General features: G+C 37.7%; 1 protein-coding gene across 17 annotated transcripts in view; it reads left to right on the forward strand.

The window, feature by feature from the left end:
- heph (polypyrimidine tract-binding protein 1 heph) overlaps positions 1-19,424 on the forward strand; it is a 1,248,713-nt gene extending 1,229,289 nt beyond the window's left edge. For all 17 annotated transcript variants that reach the window (XM_083112799.1, XM_083112794.1, XM_083112804.1 and 14 more), the window contains 3 exons: positions 9,540-9,617; positions 11,440-11,503; positions 14,782-19,424. In XM_083112799.1, coding sequence (XP_082968925.1) covers positions 9,540-9,617; positions 11,440-11,503; positions 14,782-14,850 — 211 coding nt within the window. In that variant the 3' untranslated portion in view covers positions 14,851-19,424. The remainder of the gene's footprint in view (positions 1-9,539; positions 9,618-11,439; positions 11,504-14,781) is intronic.
- The last annotated feature ends 961 nt before the right edge of the window (positions 19,425-20,385 follow it).

The following is a 20,385-nucleotide window of genomic DNA, read 5'->3' on the forward strand; positions in this document are numbered from 1 at the left end:
ATGCAGAGCATCTTCAACGCTAGATATGTATGCCCTGTTCGTACTTCTCAGCCCACTTGTACACTTGTGTTCAACTCATACAGTTGTCACCATACTGAACTGTCATGCGGCGATGAATTTCTATCGGTTTCATGCCTTCACTCAACAAAATCTCATGACACTTTGCTGCTCCAGCTTGGAGCACTGCAAGGGTGACACCATCTGGTGTAAATGTTTCCCAGCGTTCCATGTGCGATGCAGGCATGCCAGCCCCAGCTATGATTAGCTTACAGATGCTAACAACCATGGTCGTATTTTAGATTTTTAATACTATATTTCCGGTTATTTATTGATTGCATCTTGTATTGAGACCCAATTTTATGTCAACATCTATTTTGATTCTAGTTTTCAGTTAAATTATTATTTAGTTGGTAAGTCTTATAGTGGTCTGAAGGACGAGTGTGTTTTGGAGCTTTTGCTGGCACAACTGCTTAGGGTGGTCATGCCCTATAGCATTTTGAAGAATCTGCAGTAGGATTGCACTACATAGAGTATCAGCTGCTATTTTGTCTTAAGACTGTATATCATGGAAAGGCCTTTTCCGAATTCGCCTTCCTTCTGCCGATAGAGCGCGCGCACAGCGTTTACACCACCAGATGTTTTGTCCAGGCCCGCTTCGCGAGGCCCTCAAGAACACGCCTCCTCCGGTACACGGGCAGTTAGTGATTGACAGGTCGTAAAACCCTTGTCATTTCTTTTCTCAGACATGTCCTAGGTTTTGCTGTTCGGGTCGATTGCCATCTTCATTGCCAAAAGCTGATCCTACCATTTCGTGTCAAAATTCCAGACGATAATATAGAGTCGTGCAGCACAAATATGTGGCTTGTAACATACGTAATTGTGGAAGCTTCTCTTCAACGAATAAGGAGTCCCAGTAGTCTTACTATTTGACCTCCGGGGCGAGGTAGTTAGCACAGCGCGCTACGACAGCAGGGGTCCCGGGTTCGAATCCCGAGTAAGACATGGATGTTTATGTTCTGAATGTGAATGTTAAAAAATATGGAACTGAGTAAATACTGATAGATGAGAATAGCAGAGAAAATATGACATCGGACTGCCACGTCGTAAACCCAGGTTCGATTCTCAGTGTGAATGATTTCAAGCAGAAAATTTTCCAACATTATCCTTGCATAAAACCGAGTCTGTGAATGTATTTGATCTATTTTTATAAAACTTTCACTGATACGCAATATATGCACTAATTTAATCAAACTTGCATATTTTAATTAATAGGATTAGGTCTAAAGCAAAATATGGCCATTTAATACCATGTGGTCCAAAAAGATAATAATTGAGAAAATGGTCAACTTTTTCTATTTATATAGCCTATATTTTTGTTGTTGTAACCCCTATGCAAGAGTAGTATTTTCCTTTACATGACTTCGTTTAAAAATTGCGGCCCTGTTTGACTTATGATTTGCAGCATTTTTAGCCTTTGTAGGCAGTTGCGGTAATTATGATAACTCATCTAAGAAAAATTATAACTTGGGTAAAAAACATTGTTTTCAGTACATTTCAAGCTACATTGTATGTTTCGTGTATTTTTTCAACATATTGATTTTGACCAAAATTCAAAGTTTAGGATATTTTTGTTAGGGAAGTTATGTAATATCAGATTATTTCGGCTGAATTACTGTTATAGCTCTTTGATCGTTTCTTGATTCTCTTTTTCAAAATTTTGAGCCCAGACGTCTCCGATCGGGGAGCTAAAAAAATTGATATTTACAGCGTAAAGATTACTCTATGACAGGTACCTGTGAAACAAAAAATTCCAGATTGATATTTCATGGATAACAAACCTACAACAGAGGAGGGATTGGTCAAAAACAGGCATTTTACATTATTATTTACAAAGAAATGTTTGCTTTTTAATAATCATGTAATTAGAGTTATTGCGTTTATTAATTACATCCTGCGAATGGCGTAATTTGTCCGTTAGTACTGTTACGAATTAAATTTTCCTTTTTCTTTATCCCATTAGTTATGAAGAACTTCATCCCGGCTCAACAAATGTCACAAGGTCTTCAAACTAGAAAATAGACTGCTTTATGCCAAATTTAAGTCAGATTACGTGTCAGTAAGCAGTTTTTTTACCTGTCTAGACCCCTACTTCAACTGCGACATTTGTCCGAACGGGAAGTTTACCGATTCTGGCCTATGTTAACTTATTCTTTATAGAATTACAACAAAATTGGTTGCTTTGTTATTTTATTGTAATTTTGAAAAATCCAATTATGTATAAAAAGATGTTTTGTTACTATAATTAACTACTTGTATTTGAAAGAAATTGGTAAAGCCACCCACCTGCATTATGCAATGTGTTTTGATGGTGTATTGGTGGGTGGGTGGTGGTGGCTCTTTGCATATTCACAGTCTCGCTTATTTATAGACGCGATGCAAATCGTCTCTATGCTCCCACGTAGTTATATAGTAGAGTCCCTTGTACTTAGATGCACCCCATGCAGTGGGAGAGCCCACTTTCCTCACCCTCTCCTCCGGGAATCGAACGGCAGTCAAGCTCTCCTATCGATGGTCTTTATCCTCCCAAAAATAATTTCCGAAATAAATTATGACCGATTTTGAATCAGGTGCAACACAAACAACATTGGAGATATTGAATCGGTAGAGAAAACCCGATTTGTAGGTTGTAAACTTATATTGGCTCCCGAGCGTTCGTGTATATAAATACAACCCCCACCCACCACCCCCAAATTTTTATAATTCTCGGCATTGAATTAATAATGGAGGTTAGGATATTGAATCTTTAACCCGAAATTCATTATAAAATTTTAAAATGAATTCCTAATGATTTATTGATTTGGTGTTTTAAGTTCACTTTATGCACAGTAAGGCTAATCGGGACTGGGACAGGCATGGAACCCGGGATCCCTTGATTACAAGGCGACGACGCTACCACTGCGCCATCGAGGATGCTCAACTTTTAATGGGGATGTAATTCAAATTATTAATATTACAAAAGCCTCCCCGCTATTTATTCCATCCTGTTTAATGATTACGAAAGATTGTTGTTTCAATTTAGCATGTAGAAGGATTCGAACAGGTGTACCAGCCAGATTAAATCGGCGTTATCTTCCAACGTTTTGAGCACATACATAGCAACATCATCTCATCCCTGAAGATGAGAGCAATGTATACGATGGAAGCTAACGTCGATTGACGTCGCCAGGAAAGCTACAACTCCTATGTAGAAGGGTGGAAATACAAATGAGTTGGATGAGATAATTGAGGAAATTAATGAATGATAAGTCTGATGAGATGGAGGCCAAAATATATATATATATATATATATATATACATAAGAAGATAAAGTGCCTACTGGCAAGAGCTAAATATAATAAGATATTAGATGGAAAATACAAAAATTGATTTAGTAATAATTAGAGGTTATTGTAAGCGTAAAACATTGATGAATGAAAAATATGTTTTGATATGTTTAATAAGTTATGATTAGGGTGCGGATTTATAGGCAATTTTTTCTATCTATCTATCCATCTATCAATCAATCAATCATATGTTTTGTCACTGCTTTTTACCTACTAACTATTCATACTGTGCTTCAAAAGCTGCTTACTTTTAGGGATATTTGATATCGAAGCAACACGCGACAAGCGACACGTGTCTCTTGGTAACTGGCTCTCAGTAATAAACGCAATCAACCATTCAGCTTGTGTTGTCTGTTGCTTGTGTGTCCCTAGGACTGAGTTATTTTTCATACCATCCATCTTATCGCCCTTGTCTGTTGTTCGCGCATGCACAGTGAATATTTTGCTTTAGACGGCGTGAAATATCCATGTCGCTTGATTGAACGCAGGTTTGTGTGACATGTTATCCTACAGCTGTGTGAAACGTGACAGGAACTGTTAATTTAAAGGAATGCCTTTCTCATTGTACATTGCATGAAATGAAACTGTGTATTTTCAGAATGTTGAAATTACTAAAGGACAGGGGTTCGAGGCTGAGAGCTTGAGTATAAATTCCTCGTAAGTAGGGGTAGTTAAAGTGTTTGTTTAATCGGGTTGGCCTGGATCTCAGGATACCAAGAATATAATGTTGAGGATTGCCTGCACTGCCCTAAGTCCTAGCTTGGCTACCTTAGTAATATTAGACGAACATTGATTGGATTGTTCTCTAGACGAACCAGTATCTTTTTATCTTCGTATATTAAAAACAATAACTACTATATTCAAGGTCTGGTGTTCAAATTTCCTGCCGATCGGAAGTATTCTGGTGGGAAATAAATATTTACAGTCTAACTTATAAACAGTGGGTGGATTTTCTTTACACCTACCATGAGATGGGTTGATACCCCGACTACTGGAGAGGGATAGAGGAGTTTCTAGGAACGCAAACCATTTCCGAAAATAAAATGGTCGCTACGCTGCGCCGCTGTTATTGTTGTTAGTTTTATGACAGTTTTGCCATTCGCCAGCTTTACTGATCTTCAAATTTAACAAGTATTATTTATATATTTTATTCAATTTCTGTTATTTAGCGTCATTTTTTAGCCAACTTTGGCTAATCGCGATGATGATGATGAAGGGATGCCACCAAGGTCTAGTATATTATTGTTGTTTTATTTAATGAGTTTTAATTGTTTCATCATTTCACAATTTGTAATATGTAAATATCATAAACCATTGCATAAGAAGAAAGTATCGAAAGACACGCATAAAATGTCGGTTCTTAGTAGTGCGGGGGAAAGGGAGGCACCAAACGACAATCCTGCCCAGCGACTGATCTATGGGGCTGGTTTCAACTCGTGAACCTCGTAGAACGGAATTCGCCTGATTATGTGAAATGACGGCGCACAGGTTCACAGTTGACACTTACGATTCATCTTTATGATTGTAATTTCGATTATGATAATCTGTAAATAATGAAGTAGATAAATAACGTTCAGGTATGTTTAAAGTAGTCGAGACCCAGAGTATGAAATACTAATGAAAAAAATGAAACCTGCAGAAATGAGGTAACGGCGAGGAAGAAGAAAGATCATCCGTGTTAGATGTAGTGAAACAGCAGTATTTGTTGGTGTTTACCATAAATGTGGAAGAACTGCGCAATTAACATAAAATTTCTTGCCCGATCATTTAGCCATACCATAGAGGTGTACCATTAAAATTCCTTTGAATTATTATTACTTTTCAAACAATGTATTTATATTTATTTATTTCGTCTTCTTTTACATGGCGAAGTTAAGGCTGTGGAGCCTTTTCTTCCACTTGACCATGTTTACAAAAAAAATGAATGTGAAATAATTAAAATATTGAAAGAGAAAGAAAGAAAAAAAATATAAAATCAAAAGCTGCTTACTTTTAGGGATATTTGTTATCGAAGCAACACGCGACAAGCGACACGTGTCTCTTGGTAACTGGCTCTCAGTAATAAATGCAATCAACCATTCAGCTTGTGTTGTCTGTTGCTTGTGTGTCCCTAGGACTGAGTTCTTTTCCATACCGTCCATCGTGTCGCCCTGGCCTGTTGTTCGTGCATGCACAGTGAATATTTTGCTTCAGACGGCGTGAAATATCCGTGTCGCTTGAGGATTTCACCAATTGAACGAAGGCTTGTGTGACATGTTATTCTACAGCTGTGTGAAACGTAGCTGTTGACTGGATTGTTCTCTAGACGTATGTGTCCCTTGTCACTTCGGTCTGCAGCTACATTGAGAAACGTTGCTGTTGACTGGCTCATTCCCAAGCGACACGGAACATTCACATCAAGCAACAAGAGCCTATTCAGTTTAAAGCAAAACATGAACGAACAACAAACAGAGTCGACATGATACACGATATTGAGAGAAAGTCCCAGTCCGAGCGACATGCGACACGAGAAGCTTATTTCAGTCATGAACAAGCTATGAAGATGTAATTGAATTCATTGTCACTCGCCCTCTTAGGGAGAACTCACACCGAAGCGACACGCAACATATGTCGCTTGGGAACGAGCCAATCAGCAGCAACGTTTCACACCGTAGCGACATGGCAGGCCGCACATGCCTACGCTCGATTGGCGAAATTCTCAAGCGACACGTGTCGCCGGTCACTTGTCGTTCCGGTGTGTTTTCTCCCTCCATCACGATTAATGTATTCACATAATATCCAAAGTAAAATATTAATGAAACTAGAATTAAAAAAATTGCAAGATGTAGGTTCCATTATTATAACATAACATTATATATAGTATAATTGAATGTGCAGTGAATTATTTTTAAAATTTAAATATCTACCTTCAGCATAGTTGTCTTACCTCTTTATGAAATATATCGGTGTTCTCTAAATGTGAATGTATTTCCCAAGCGTGTTCTTTGTATAGACACAAATTGTATTTTTAAAATGCGTTGAAGTTAATGTGACTATAATTGAAATTATATTCAGAGATCGAGACGAAAACGAGAGAGCGTTTACATAACCCGGGACAAGAACAAGATTTACAGTTTGAAAGAGGACCAGACTGACTGTCTGACTTCCTCTCGCTGTAATTTCTGTAGGGCCTCCCAAGGCATGTATCTAGAAATACACCGAACCAAGTGTGTCAGGAAAAATAATAATATGATGTTTAAGTTAAAATTATATTATTATCACATAAATAGGTAAAAAGATCGAATAACAGCACGTATTCATTATCTAGCTTACCTGTAGTTAAGATCGGCATAATTTGCATAAAAACAAGTGCCGTGGCAAAGAAATTCATTTCAAATTGATGAAGAATTGAATATTTATTGAATAAAAGAGAATGTTAGATCCGGTTAGCGAAAAGTAAAGTTCCTGATTAATATTTGATGTATATTGTTATAAATAGTAGCGTGCAATCATAAATCTTTGGTAATTGGTACTGTCCTTCTAAGCCCCCTAATTCCAATCTTTCTTCCAATAAGTTCAAAGAGTGGGCCTCCTCGATGGCGCAGTGGTATCGTCGTTGCCTTGTAATCAAGGAATCCCGGGTTGTATACCCGGTGGATGCAAGTAGTTGTTCGAATCTCACTTTAAGCTGTAAGTCCAGTCCCGATTAGCCTTTCTGTGCAAAAAGTGGACTTAGAAACAACAAATCAATCAATAAGTTCATAGGAAATTATAACCATCGATTATGTAATAAATGCTACACAAATATATTTTCATTATTTAATTTTTTCACTTGGTAAGTCTTTCTTGGGGAGGGCTCCGGACCCCTCCCCAAATAAGTCCTTGAGTTTCCATGGAATTAGTAGTAATTATCTGGACTTGTATTCAAGGGGTCTCACGTTCGATCCCCGGTAGAACTACACAGTGGTCTGGATCCCACTTTATCCTGTAGCCCCAGTCCCGATTACCCTATTTGAGCATGTAATTGACTTAAAACAAATTTAATTTTGCTATAATTTATGTAAGATTCAATTGGGACAGTCTCTGTATTAATGTATTTATTATTTTGGAAAATAGAAATAAGACAAATGAAACACAATGAAAAAACAGCCGGGTGAAGGAAATCAACTTTGGATTTTCCGAAATGGTCGGAGCACGGTCAAAAGCTGCCCCCAAGGGAAAAGACAATGCCAAGGGTAGAAGAAGAAGTTTTCCAAGCCACGCCCACAGTAGTAAAACCTGGTCAGAGTCATCTATCGGCAGACGGCTGAACTTGTAGGATTTGAAAATAACCTCGCCAGCCGATGGCCAGCCTCGCCACGGCTCGAATAAAGCCATTCTCAAAGGTGTTTGAAAATGCATATCAATGTTTGCAATGGCGTATTGTCACAATGGGCCTCTCAATTTGAAAAACAAAAAAATCAGTTTACTCAGGAAGGGTGCAAGAAAGCCTTGCAAGGTTTAATTTTTACAGTAACTTAGAATCGGGCTCTATACGCCGATACAAAAACTGAGATATTTGACAGCTAATATCTATTAAAATATGGAAGTGATAAAAAAATTTCGATAATCACTGTTAAGATTCATCCTTTCTGATCAATTCACCACAAAGCTCATTCAAATGCCTCAAATAGTTTTCGAGTAAAAGTTTTCTGAATGAAGGTCTGTTTTTCCGCTGCCCATGATATGGCCTCTTAACTCCTCCCACTCTCACCAAAGTTTGGAATATTGTTGTAATAGGTTATAGGCACGGTGTCATATTCTGTCGAAAATACAAGACTGTCCAGAAGACAAACAGATACCATATGTTGTTGCATTCCAAGGCTATGCCTAATATAACAATATTCCAAAGTTTTTGTGAGGAGTGTAGATCAGCATTGTTCTAAGTGAGTGGCATGTTCGACAAACATACGTGGCCAACTTGCAGACACATAAATAGCCAAGCCTGTGACACAGTTTTCCATAGAATTCGTCAAATGCAATCCCTTGTCTGTATGAAAATATGGAAACCTGAAGATGCACACACGTGTAATGGAAGGAAAGCACATGGAGTGATGAAAATTCCACACATGTTTTTGTGCACTTTCTTTTATATCTTGGCAGACGTAAACATAGCTTGCATAGATGTAAAGGCCACCATAGACACAACATGAACAGTAGCAGCCATCATTGGAGTTGTCAACAGCCTGTAAATGTAAGAGGGCTATCCAGAAAGTAACTATCGTTTTGGAATAAAAAGAACAAAAGTGAAAGTAGACATCTTTTATTATATACATTTTGAAGTGACACTCTTACACTACTTTTCAACATAGTTGCCGTACAAGTTTAGGCACTTATCATAGCGATGAACAAGCTTACAAAGTCCATTGTCATAAAAATTTGGCACCTGTAACTTAAACCATTTGTGCACACCAGCCTCAAGGTCTGCTTTGTCATCAAAGCGCTGCGTTGCTAGCCAGGTCTTCATGTGGGGAAACAAGTGGTAGTCACTTGGTGCGAGATCCGGGCTATATGGCGGATGGTCGAAAATCTCCCCATGAAAGGCCTGTAAAAGTTCCTGCATCAGGTTGGTCGAGTGCGGGTGGGCATTGTCATGAAACAGCAGAACTTTTGCACTCAGTTTTCCTCGGTGTTTGTTTTGAATTGCTCTTCGCAACTTCTGTAATGTTTCACAATATTTGTCGGCGGTAATTTTTGCACCACGTTCACTCATCACATCTTTACCGTAAACTTCACACAGTTGTCGATGAATGTCAATCGGTTTAGTGTCTTTTGCCAACAAAAATCGTATAACCAACCTCACTTCACAACTGGCAGGATTTTCAATCGGAGCACTCATGTTAACAATGTATTATGAACAGAGCAGAAGCGACACGAACTTCACACGTCCACAGCTAGATGCACACTGATCGGGCGGAAGTCTCTGCACAAAATGGCAGGCCTCACTCTGCCCCTAGCGGCACCCTGCCGAAACGTGAGTGACTTTCTGGATAGCCCTCCTAGATTTCTCTGTCGGCATAATGTAGGAGACAGGGTGTTCTGTGTAGCGTTTGTCTTAATGTATCAATAGTTGTAAAAGTAAGCTAATTAACTATACAATATTGGTTGATGTGACACTTTTTTTTTCTTTTTTTACAGACCCACAGTTTCAGAAGAGCAGATAAAAGAAGCTTTCTCAAAAGAAGGATTCAATGTGAAAGCTTTCAAGTTCTTCCCGTAAGTAATATTTGTTAATTACTAGTGTTGAGCGATATATCGTGATATTGAAAAAATATTGTCCAGGTGATATCAACTAGACGATATATTCTCATGATAGTTTGTTGATATATTCGTGGAGATAATATAGTCAAATCTTCCGTGATGATATATTGTGATATCCATATCCCAATATCGTCCCTCCTTATTAACTACAGTGTGCTGTGTATAAATGTATTTACATTCCCAGATTATACATTTTCATGACATGGTGGTATATGCATTTCCAAGCATGCACAGTGCAAGTTCATGAGATTGTCAGGTGGCAGTTTATGGACCATACTACACCATGAACATGTCAGGTAACCGATAGAATCCACATGTGGATCAACATAAAATGAGTCTCATTAATTGACAGGCTGTGTATCTTAATGACAACATTACAGAGTTAGTTCAACCACGAAAGGTTCCACGTTTGAGCTCTGGCCTGGGCAAGGATGTTCCTTCAATAATGTCATAGTCAGTTACGAGAAATGAGCGGAAACCATGAATCTGAGTTGATACATTATCAATTTATTCATAGTGGATATCTAGTAATGGTTGTAATATCAGAATCATTTACGGAACAAAAGCAAGCAATTAAAAATTTAGCTGGTATAAAAAGTGGAGCATCATGCAGCACTTTTTCACTATGCATTTATGAAATGATGTTACGACACAAAGCTCAATATATAACATAGACACACATATAACACCTGGAATAATCAATGTGTCAAACCATACTTCACCAGACTAACTGTAGTTCAGTGAGGACCCAAACAGATAGTAATTAAAATATTCAACCATCTAGCAAATGCTGTAAAAGCAAAAAAAGACCTGACAATGTTCAAAAAATTGCAGAAACTATTATTACATCAGGATTATTACTAGGGCTCGGATAATTATGCATTTTGCATATGCAAATGCATATTTAAGGATTTTAAACTAAAAATGCATATTTCATATGCAGGTGCATATTTCTATGAAAATAAGTTGATGTGCATATTTTTGTATCCACAACCAACACCGAGCATGTACTGTATTTTATTTTTCTTCTCCTCACTTCTCTTCTCTTCTGTTTTATCTTTTCTCTGTCTTTCTTCTTTCAACAACTTCAAACAAGCATCAAAATTATAGAAGACGTTAAAGAGGCCCTCGCCCAGGTTATCCTGTGTATGTACAGAAATTGGATGCAGTATTGAAAACTAACAGTGGGTTTGCAACAATGGTGAAAGTTTGCAAAATTCTGGATACAAATGGACAATGTGTGGATGATCTGAAACTTGATATGTGTGACTTTGTTGCCCTAAAATACAGTTCACTTGTATCTTGAGAAGTGAAACGTGTGTTTTCTGAATATAAGACTATTCTAGCTGAAAACCGGAGTTTCAAGTTCAAAAATTTGAGACATCAAGTTGTTATCAAATGCAATCATGATCTTGATCTGTAATATGTATTGTGTTTCATTTAACGCAGAACCATATTAATTAAAAAAAAAATCTGTGTAGCAAATGAGCATTCAGAATAATGCATATTCATTGCCTGGCATGTAGTCTTTCATAATTTGTAATCTACAGCATTTATAAATTAAACAGGTTTTTAAAGTGCATATTTTACACCTTTTTAATGCATATTTTGCATTTTTTTAGTCCATAACTATCAGAGCCCTAATTATTACAGTGTAAGTGAATACTTAGAATGTAAATCATAAAAACCTGAGATGATTACGTACTTTTTTTTAAATTACTCTTTATGTCGAGAATTGTAAATTTTGTGTATTAATTATAATTTCTTTGCTTCGCAGGAAGGATAGAAAGATGGCACTGATCCAGCTCCCTACTGTAGATGATGCTGTAATGGCATTAATGGTAAGTAGATACTTAAGGTGTTGTTTCAAAGATTGGCTCTTATTGTATTAAAAAGCAGATTACTTGTGACCTCTACTTAATGTTAAGATAAGGCATAACTTACACCACATGCCATCATTTCACTAAGTAATGTTGCCACCCAGAGTTGGAGTAGGAAGGAGTGACAAGGCACTGCTTTGTCTTTCGCAATCGATTTCGCCACCCGTCTGGTAGCTTCGTCAGGCGTGGTTCCTTCTTCTTCCGCTTGTGCTCGTGGCGGCACTAGTTGATGCAGTCCTTTCACTTTCTGCCGGTCCTGTGTGGGCGTAGTGTTGCTTTCTTTTACCGTGGAACGGGGTTTTGGCACTGTTAGTGGCGGCTACCGCTCTCGTCGTCTGCTTTCGTGGAGCGACGCGTGTTCGTAAGTGCAGGCGGGCTTTTTTGCGAACGCTTGAGGTCCGTGCTTGGTTTCTTGTCGTGGGGAAGGAACAGGTTGGGTGGGTGCGCATATTCCTGATAGCAGGAAGCCAGGTTTTATTGAGGGGTCCAGGGTTAATGTTGATGTTGGCGGGCATGGTCACTATTGGATAAGTTTTCTTTGAAAACCATTCCAATGTAGATTCCTGCTACGAGAGCGGAAACCGCCGCTTACATCACCAAAACCCCGTTGCGCGGTAAGAAAGAACTACGCCCACATGGGAACGGCAGAAAGTGAAAGGACTGTGTCAACTAGCGCCACCACGAGCACAAGCGGAAGAAGAAGGAACCACGCCGGCTGCAGCAAGACAGTACATGCCTGACAAAGCCACCATACGGGTGGCGAAATCGATCGTGAAAGAAATTTACGCGGAAAAATAAAAAAATAGTTTATCCGAGTTAATTACTTTAACTTACCTTCCCATAATTAGGAGAAGGGAGACGCTGTAGTAGATAACTACGGAGAAATTAGTACTCACTTTATTCACAAAATTGTTTTGTTCTTCGGGTTCCATTAATTTCAGTGGCCACTGCCACCATCCTCGTTGGAACTCTGTGTACTGTTGCTACCAGGATGGTGGCAGCAACTAGAAGCATGCCAAGCAACAGTACAAAAAGTTCCAATGAGGATGGTGGCAGTAGCCACTGAAATTCATAGAACAAAGAAGAAGAAAATAAACTTGCGAATAAAGTGAGTACTAGTTTCTCCATGTACCTTCCCATGTCTTAAATCTTGACTATACTTGTCCTATCTCATGACGAAGCCACATGATGTGGTTCAAAGGCTTGAGTACCAAGTAAGTACATGCCATTTCTTAATGTTAAGTCTTCCAAATTCCAAAGAGTCTCCCATATCTGGCTGTTCTTTCAATCACCAGTCCACGATCTGGATAGCCCTTTCACCCCACCCCCTGGCATCTGAGGAGAGGTCAGCTCTTGCCAGAACACCCACTGTCGTTGTTCAAAGGCCTGTCCGAGAGTTCAGACTAAAACAAGTGACATCTCCAATTGCAACCCATTTCTTAGTCTTACGACACACAGCATTTTGCCAGTCAATAATGAATTCTGTAGAAATGAAAATCAGTTTATATGATTATTTAGCTTATTTTGTGAAATAATAATGAATCCTACCAATTTTCATTTTTAAGGCCTCTACAAAAGTTTGTCATACTACTACACTTTGATCAATGCAGAGGTAACACTGTCAAGAGGTTGCACTTAACCTGTAAACGGAAATTCTCATCTGTCAAAGAGATGTCAAAACTACCTGCTTTTTGTCATTTCATAGTTGAATGTCTTATTTTTTTAATGTTGCATTAAATTGTGTACTTGAATAAGGAGATAATTTAGCAGACGAGAGTGAATTAATTTTCTAGAAACATTATTTGAGTTACTGTAAATAATAACTACCATCCACTTTCTAATTGTTGTCAGCATGACTACAGTAATTTTTCATTTGTCTATTGTAGCTTCCTTCGATTATTTTGAACTAACATGTTTCTTATGTCATTTTAAATTGTGTAGAAAATTTTTAGGTTAGTTTTCATATTTTAAACGCATGGCCATGAAAATAGGCAGCTGGCCAGAATTGCACTGGTGCCACATATGGGACAAAAGTCGCTGGTTCCCACGCACTGTGGAGCAACGTCAACCGGGCTGCATTGCCTGCAACACCTCTCGGGATCACTTTTGTGTCATCCCTGATCTTTCGATCAAATACTGTCAGTTTGTATCACATGGATTGCAAAGACCAACTCTGCAACGAGATCTTTCATTCTCCTCTTAAACCTCCGAACACATGTGATTGTGCTGAGACGTGGCAACAGCATGAAATTCAGCCACCCGCCTAATTTCTAATTTCATGGCCGTGCATTTATCCAATGTATATGCTGCGCATTAGTGAAGAAATTAGTAGATACAAAAATACCGGGTGTCCGAGAAGTCTTTGTATGAAAACAAAAATTAACTGTATCCGCTATATGCAACATAGACATGAAAAAATGGTACCAAAATGTTCGGAAACTATTCAAGTTTTATTGGCAATAGGAAAGAAATCAATAAATCTCCACGTGAGCACCCTTGGTAGCACGGAGTACATCTAGTCGAAATTCAACTTTTCGCCATGCATTAGCCAACATCAAAGGAGGGATTGATGTGATGACTTGGGTTATCCGTTGTTGCAGAGTTGCAAGATCGGATGCAGGAGTTCTGTAGACATTGTCTTTCACATAACTCCATAGAAAAAATCTAAAGGGGTTATGTCTGGAGATCGTTCAGGCCACGCCGTCGGTCCATCTCGACCAATCCATTTTCCAGGAAATGTCTGTTCAAGGTAGGAACGAACCTCCATACTCCAATGTGGCGGTGCACCGTCTTGTTGAAATATAACATCTGGGTGGTATTCTAGCAATTGAGGAACAGCAAACAATTGCAACATGTCGAGATACACTCCAGATGTTACGGTGTCCTCACAGAAAAAGAATGGTTCGATTATTCTGTCATGCAGCAGCGCACACCAAACGTTCACCTTCGGGTTGCCCATGGTCGACTTCCTCACCTCATGAGGGGGCTCTTTACCCCAGATACGCACGATGTTTGAAACTGTCTCTGCACTGTTTTTTGTGACCTGCTCTCGTGAAACCACAGGAGACACTCAGCCTTTTTCTGATTTGTGTACATTTCCAGTTTGCTGGACACTGGCACTGCTACACTACTGCAACGGTACAGAAATCTGAAACAAAAAAAACTTGAATAGTTTCCAAACACTTCTCGGACACCCGGTAGATTTATCAATATTAATTCTTCTCTCTCTTTCCTGACAGAAAATGCACAACTTTCAATTGAGTGAATCCAATCACTTAAGAGTTTCGTTCTCCAAATCAACAATCTAACTCGGCTGTGAAGCTTTCACTGCTACTTCAGAACCAATCAGGGACGGACTTTGTATCATGTAGGCAGTGTATGAACACATCAAGAACAGGAAAAAAACTGCTTCCATGGAGGATTTCAACAAAGGCACATACTGTGCTCCAGTCAATTCTATTAATTACAAGAAAAAAAGAGTATCATTAGGATAAAGTTAATAATGTGGTGCAAGTGTTTTTTTTTTTTACGACTGTTTCCAGTTTCAAGAACTGGAGCAGCCTATGTGGGTTTACCTAATGTATTTTTTGAACTGCAGCAAGCTGTCTGGACACATATATATCTATATTACATATATATATATAATTTTTTAAATGAAAGTGAGCATTCAGTTCAAGTGAATAGCATATTCTAGATGGTGCACTTTTTTTTAGCTTGGTAAAGTGTGTTTAAAGTATTAGATAACGGAAGAAAGGAGGTGTTAAAACATAGACTGCTTAGGAAACCAGGGGGAAAACTGAACATATCGTTCGTATTTTCTGAACAAAGAAAGTGTGTTATAATCTATAGAATACTTTTTTCTCCATTATTTAACCTGAGTGCATTTCCTATTTTTCGTGGTAGCTCTTTTTACGATGTTTCAGGTATTCTACACTAGTAGGCTAGAGTTTCCAGTGTGCATATAATTGCCTTTGATAAAAATACCAACATTTTAATGTGCTATTTTTGGATCGCAAAATTATTGGTAGGACCTGAGTTTTTCCTTGTACCACTTTTGGATAAATATTTTTGCATTTGTTCCCCATAGGATGAGTCTAGCTCTTCGAAGGTAGTTCATATTTAGTAAACAAAACAACAACAAAAAAAAACAGTACCTAGAGCTGGCAAAATAAATGAACATTTTACAGAAAATCAGCACTTTTTGTATCATCAGCTGGGTTTCATCAGTAGCAGGGGAAGAAATTATGTCATTTAAATGTATTTTAAGAGAAACCATTCCAGAAAAGAGAAGAATTCTGTGGTGTGTTCAAGTATCATGGGTTCGATAGATACCAGCTCCACGATGCCAGGCTATTTTGAGCATTATTCAGCATGTGGAGTTGTGGGTATGGAATAACTTATTCCATGGTGACTTTTGACTTTTTTTAAATGGTGGAATGGACTGGACATAGTATATAACCTTTTTCCCCCTTTCACTGTTTTCGTTTTTTTTCCCTAATGTACATCGGTGACCAGTCCATTGTGAAAGTGAAGAAATTGGTACAGGCATTTCATTGTTTTAGTATATGACATGTAGCTCTAGTTGTATCTATAGACGCTTTACAAGTATTCTTTATTATTTAACTTCCTTTTTTTACTTTTTAAATGCACACCATTAATGCACAGGGGTGGTTAGGTACATTCTTCTGAAGAATATATATATATATACATAAATGGGGAGAATTGTATTGTATTGCCTGTTGCAGGGAATTTTATTATTTCTCCCCGTGGACCATAGATGTCAGCACTGTTGTGCTAAGTTTTTACTGATGCTTAAAAAGAAAAAGAATTTTTTCCATTGAGGTCAGCCAGTTCAGTGTTCTGATTCCATACGTGTGCGTGCGTGAATCCTAACCTCCCATTCCTTGTGTCCCTCGTACCCTTTCCCTTCTTAGGTAGGGTGTATGGTGTATCAGTATATTTGAAGCAGTATTGTTGTCTTAGCTTTAAAAACAAAAGAGAAAAACAATGGTTCGTGAGGAAGGGATGCCATGTTGGTGAACCAATCACCTTTTTTTTTTCCAGCTACACAATTGACAATCATTAGCCTCTTGGACTAAATAAAAAAAGAGGGAGGTGGAGACCTTTTGTTTCATCATTATGACTAATGCTAGTGGCGAAGGCGCTGGGATTGTACTACTGAATGCTTTGCTGGTTATGTGGGGGCATCGACATATCAGACCTCTTATTTTTGTACCTCAAGGTACAAAGTGCCTTTCGGATTGTAGAACAGGACATCTATCATGCGCCACATAACAGCATTAAGGTTTCTTGTACCCCTTGTGCATTGTATTAAATAATTAATATCCTTTTTGTTCGTTCATGTAATAACTACCACTTATTAGATGTAAGCCTTTACTTAAATAGTTGTCTTTTTTTAGAAAAAAAAAACAATCACATTTAAAGTAACTATTGTGAATTACTTTTTCTTGGTCTGTTTCTCAAGGTTGCATCTGTGTTGCAAGAGTGGCAGAGGCTCAATGTGTCATCCATTTTTTTTTCGTGGCATTAGATGCTACGCAAGATGGCAACACTATGCACTTCCATTTTTTTTGAGCTGTCTGTACACTGCAGTAAAATCATAACAGATTGAAAAAGAAAATTTATTGGTTATGTAAAGATGTGATAGTTGTATGTAACACAAATTTAAAATTTCTCGATTTTGCAAGGAAAAAGTGACATTGCAGTATGAACTATTATAGAAATTAAGGCATTTTATTTAAATATAGTGTTAATATGCAAGAAAAATCATCTATTTTGTTATAAACAGTATAAATACTTGAGAAAAGGGCCCTGCACTTGAGATGTGCCTCATGTTTTACGGGATCAAAGCAAGCGTATATAGTGGATATATCAGGTTATATATTTAAGAAAACAAAACAGTGTAGTAGAATTGTTCTGTGTATACTATCCCTGCCAGTTCAAGCTAGGTGTAGTTACCTATCCAGTTGTGTATGATGAGGGGAATACTTTGGCCATGTTAAGTGCAGAAGCGATCACGATTCTGCATTCGATACGGCCTGGAAAAAATTGATTTTTTCTCAATGTGAACGCGGTAGGTGACACTCTCATATGGTTTGCATAGGACAAGAATATGGATAGTTATCACTAAAAAAAAAAATTTAAGGAAAAAAAGCTATATTGTGCCTTTCTTCAGAAGCTTAAAAGAAAAAAAACCAGTTAAAATGTACACACGTTTGAATGAATGAAGTTTTGTAATGCCGATGCAGATAAAAAGAAAATCAACTTGTATTTCTCTGATTTCACCTTTGTATTTTAAACTTTGTGGCACAATGCTTTTTTCTAATTGTGAATCTTGTAACCTTTTTCCTGTGAATCTATTCATACGTTCAGGGGAAGTAATGAAAGTACATACTGGGTGGGAGTGGGGGTGGATCATATCATGAAATTGTATCTCTGGTTTGATTATCTTGTTGGGGTTGGAGTGTTTTCATTAGGTACCCCCAGTTAAGGGTGTTGTCAGTATTAAAGAAAACCTTATAGACATAGGCATGACTGCTGGCCAGCATTTATATTGAATTGTCAAGTACCAACATATGACCACAACTTTTTATATATTTTTAACGTACAAAGAAAAACAGAGGATGAAAAAGGTATATTGAATGATATATTATATACATATATATATATATATTTAAAAAAAAGCTATAGTGTGTTAAATTGTGATGCATATTTGAAAGTTCAGAAAGATGGTATAATTTTAAATTTCAAATCCTCTTTGTTTTTTGTAATAAAAGGTATGTGTACATTGTAATGCAGAAGTTACTAAGAAAAGATACATTATGCAAAAAACCTCACCCCTCATCCCACCCTGACTGCTGCGTTGACACAACCATTGAGAATCTCCTGTTGCTCGGCAATCGGTTGCAGGAAGTTTCTCGTGTTGTGTGAACCAGAAAAAGGTTTTTCTTAAACTAATGTTGCTTTTGCACACAGATATACATTAAATATATTTGTATATAACCAACAACATATTTCTGTGTAGGTGTAGAAAGACTTGATGTGAACGAGCCAGCGACCTGAACTTTTTTAAAAGAAAAAAAAGCTGCTTGTTTACTGATGATTCGTGATATTTATCTGAAATCATGAAACTGCTATCTCTACCTGCCAGTGTATGAAAATGTATTCTTAAGCTTCTATTTTGCTATTGCTGTATCTGTCTTTCACTTGCTCTATCGCTATAGTTCTTTGTACTACTTTTTTTTCCATCTTGTCCTGTGTTAATCAGTAGTGTGTCAGTGGACCGGCATAGACCTGTGGCCCCCTACCAGCTATTCATTGTCAGTGTTTGTTCCCAGAGTTTTGTAGGGCACATCAGCCATTTTCCATTGTATTCGTTCAGTCTTTATTATATTTTTTTTTAATAGTAGTGACGTAGAAATGAGACACGCTCCTGGTCTAGAGAGAGCGGGAGCAAGTTAAATTAGTGATAGATGTTAGTTTGTGTAGCTTTGTTTTCTCTTCCGTCACCTTAGACCGGAGGGAGTTGAGCAAGAAGCTAAGTGCCCGCAGCAAAGGGCACAGTGTGATGTGATTTGTGTAAAATTAATTGTCACGTTTCTTCTTTATGCACAAATTTTCATTTATTTTGGTTCTATTCTTCATAGAATACTTTTTATTGTTCATTGGTAATTTTTTCTTCTTCTGTATTCTATTTCAATATGTACGTACTGAAAAATTAAACCCAGATGGGACCCAAATCATTTCATTGCTGTACCAGGCTGAACTTCTTGTTGGTCTGAAGCGTACACATCTAACTGCATTGTCAATTTTGAGCTTTTTAAAAAATAAAATACATAGCACAAGTGTATATTGTGTTCAAGGTGTGGTTTTTAATTTAGTTCCCCCTTCATAGCTTAAAACCAAGTAAGCGAAATGGTGAATGGAAGTGGTTTTTGCATGAGGAAGAATGTATGGGTAAAAGCAGATGGATAGCAAAATAAATTCTCCCCATTGCGATCTTGTATTGTGCGACCAGAAATTGTCGGTTCTCTTTACAACTTTAAACTAAAGTAAAATGCATCTTATGCTGTGCAGAAAGCATTTTTAATAATTTGATCTCAATTCATAGTTTCCTAAAAACTGCTAGGTTGTGTTGATGAAGAAATTAAGTCCTGCTAAAAATTTTATTTTTGTTCAAAGTTGTAAAGTGACTTCTTCTAAACTGCATCTGTTCTTATTGGTGAAGAAAAATAAACCACAACACTTCCATTTCAATACCATTTTCCTCTACCACGAGCCTGTGTGAAAATTATTTCTGCAAATTGTATTTTAGTGGGAAGGGGAAGAGACAAAGACCAGCAGGAAGAAACAGTACTGATGTAGAATTTATTTCTTAGCTCTTGTAGATGCAAATATACAAAACTTTTCTCCTTCCTATTTATCCTCTTTCCTTCCTCTTTTTTTCGAATTTCTTTTCTATCTTGCTGTCTTCCTCCCCATAATCAACTTGATAACTTGATGCAGTCATATTTTAATGTATGTGTGTGTGTATGTGCAACTAAATAGTGGTAAATATAGGAAGCAGCAAGAAGAAAAAAATTGGGTGTTCGTCACCTGAAGGAAAGCAGTCTGAAATGCCATTTCAAAGTGGAACTTTCACTGAACAATAAGCAGGAGATTTCGAAGTCTTGAGTAAAAGGACTAGGTATACAGATTCTGTTTCCTTTGTTTTATGTGATATGTTTTGAGAGTTTCGTCACTTTCTGCCTCATATGTTGCTGTTGGTGTCATGAACATTTCGGTCGCCTCATATTGTCTGGCGTGTGTCTCCAGTGGTGTAG

This window comes from Lepisma saccharinum, chromosome 26, assembly GCF_977018435.1.
Source record: "Lepisma saccharinum chromosome 26, izLepSacc3.1, whole genome shotgun sequence".
Lineage (NCBI taxonomy): Eukaryota > Metazoa > Arthropoda > Insecta > Zygentoma > Lepismatidae > Lepisma > Lepisma saccharinum.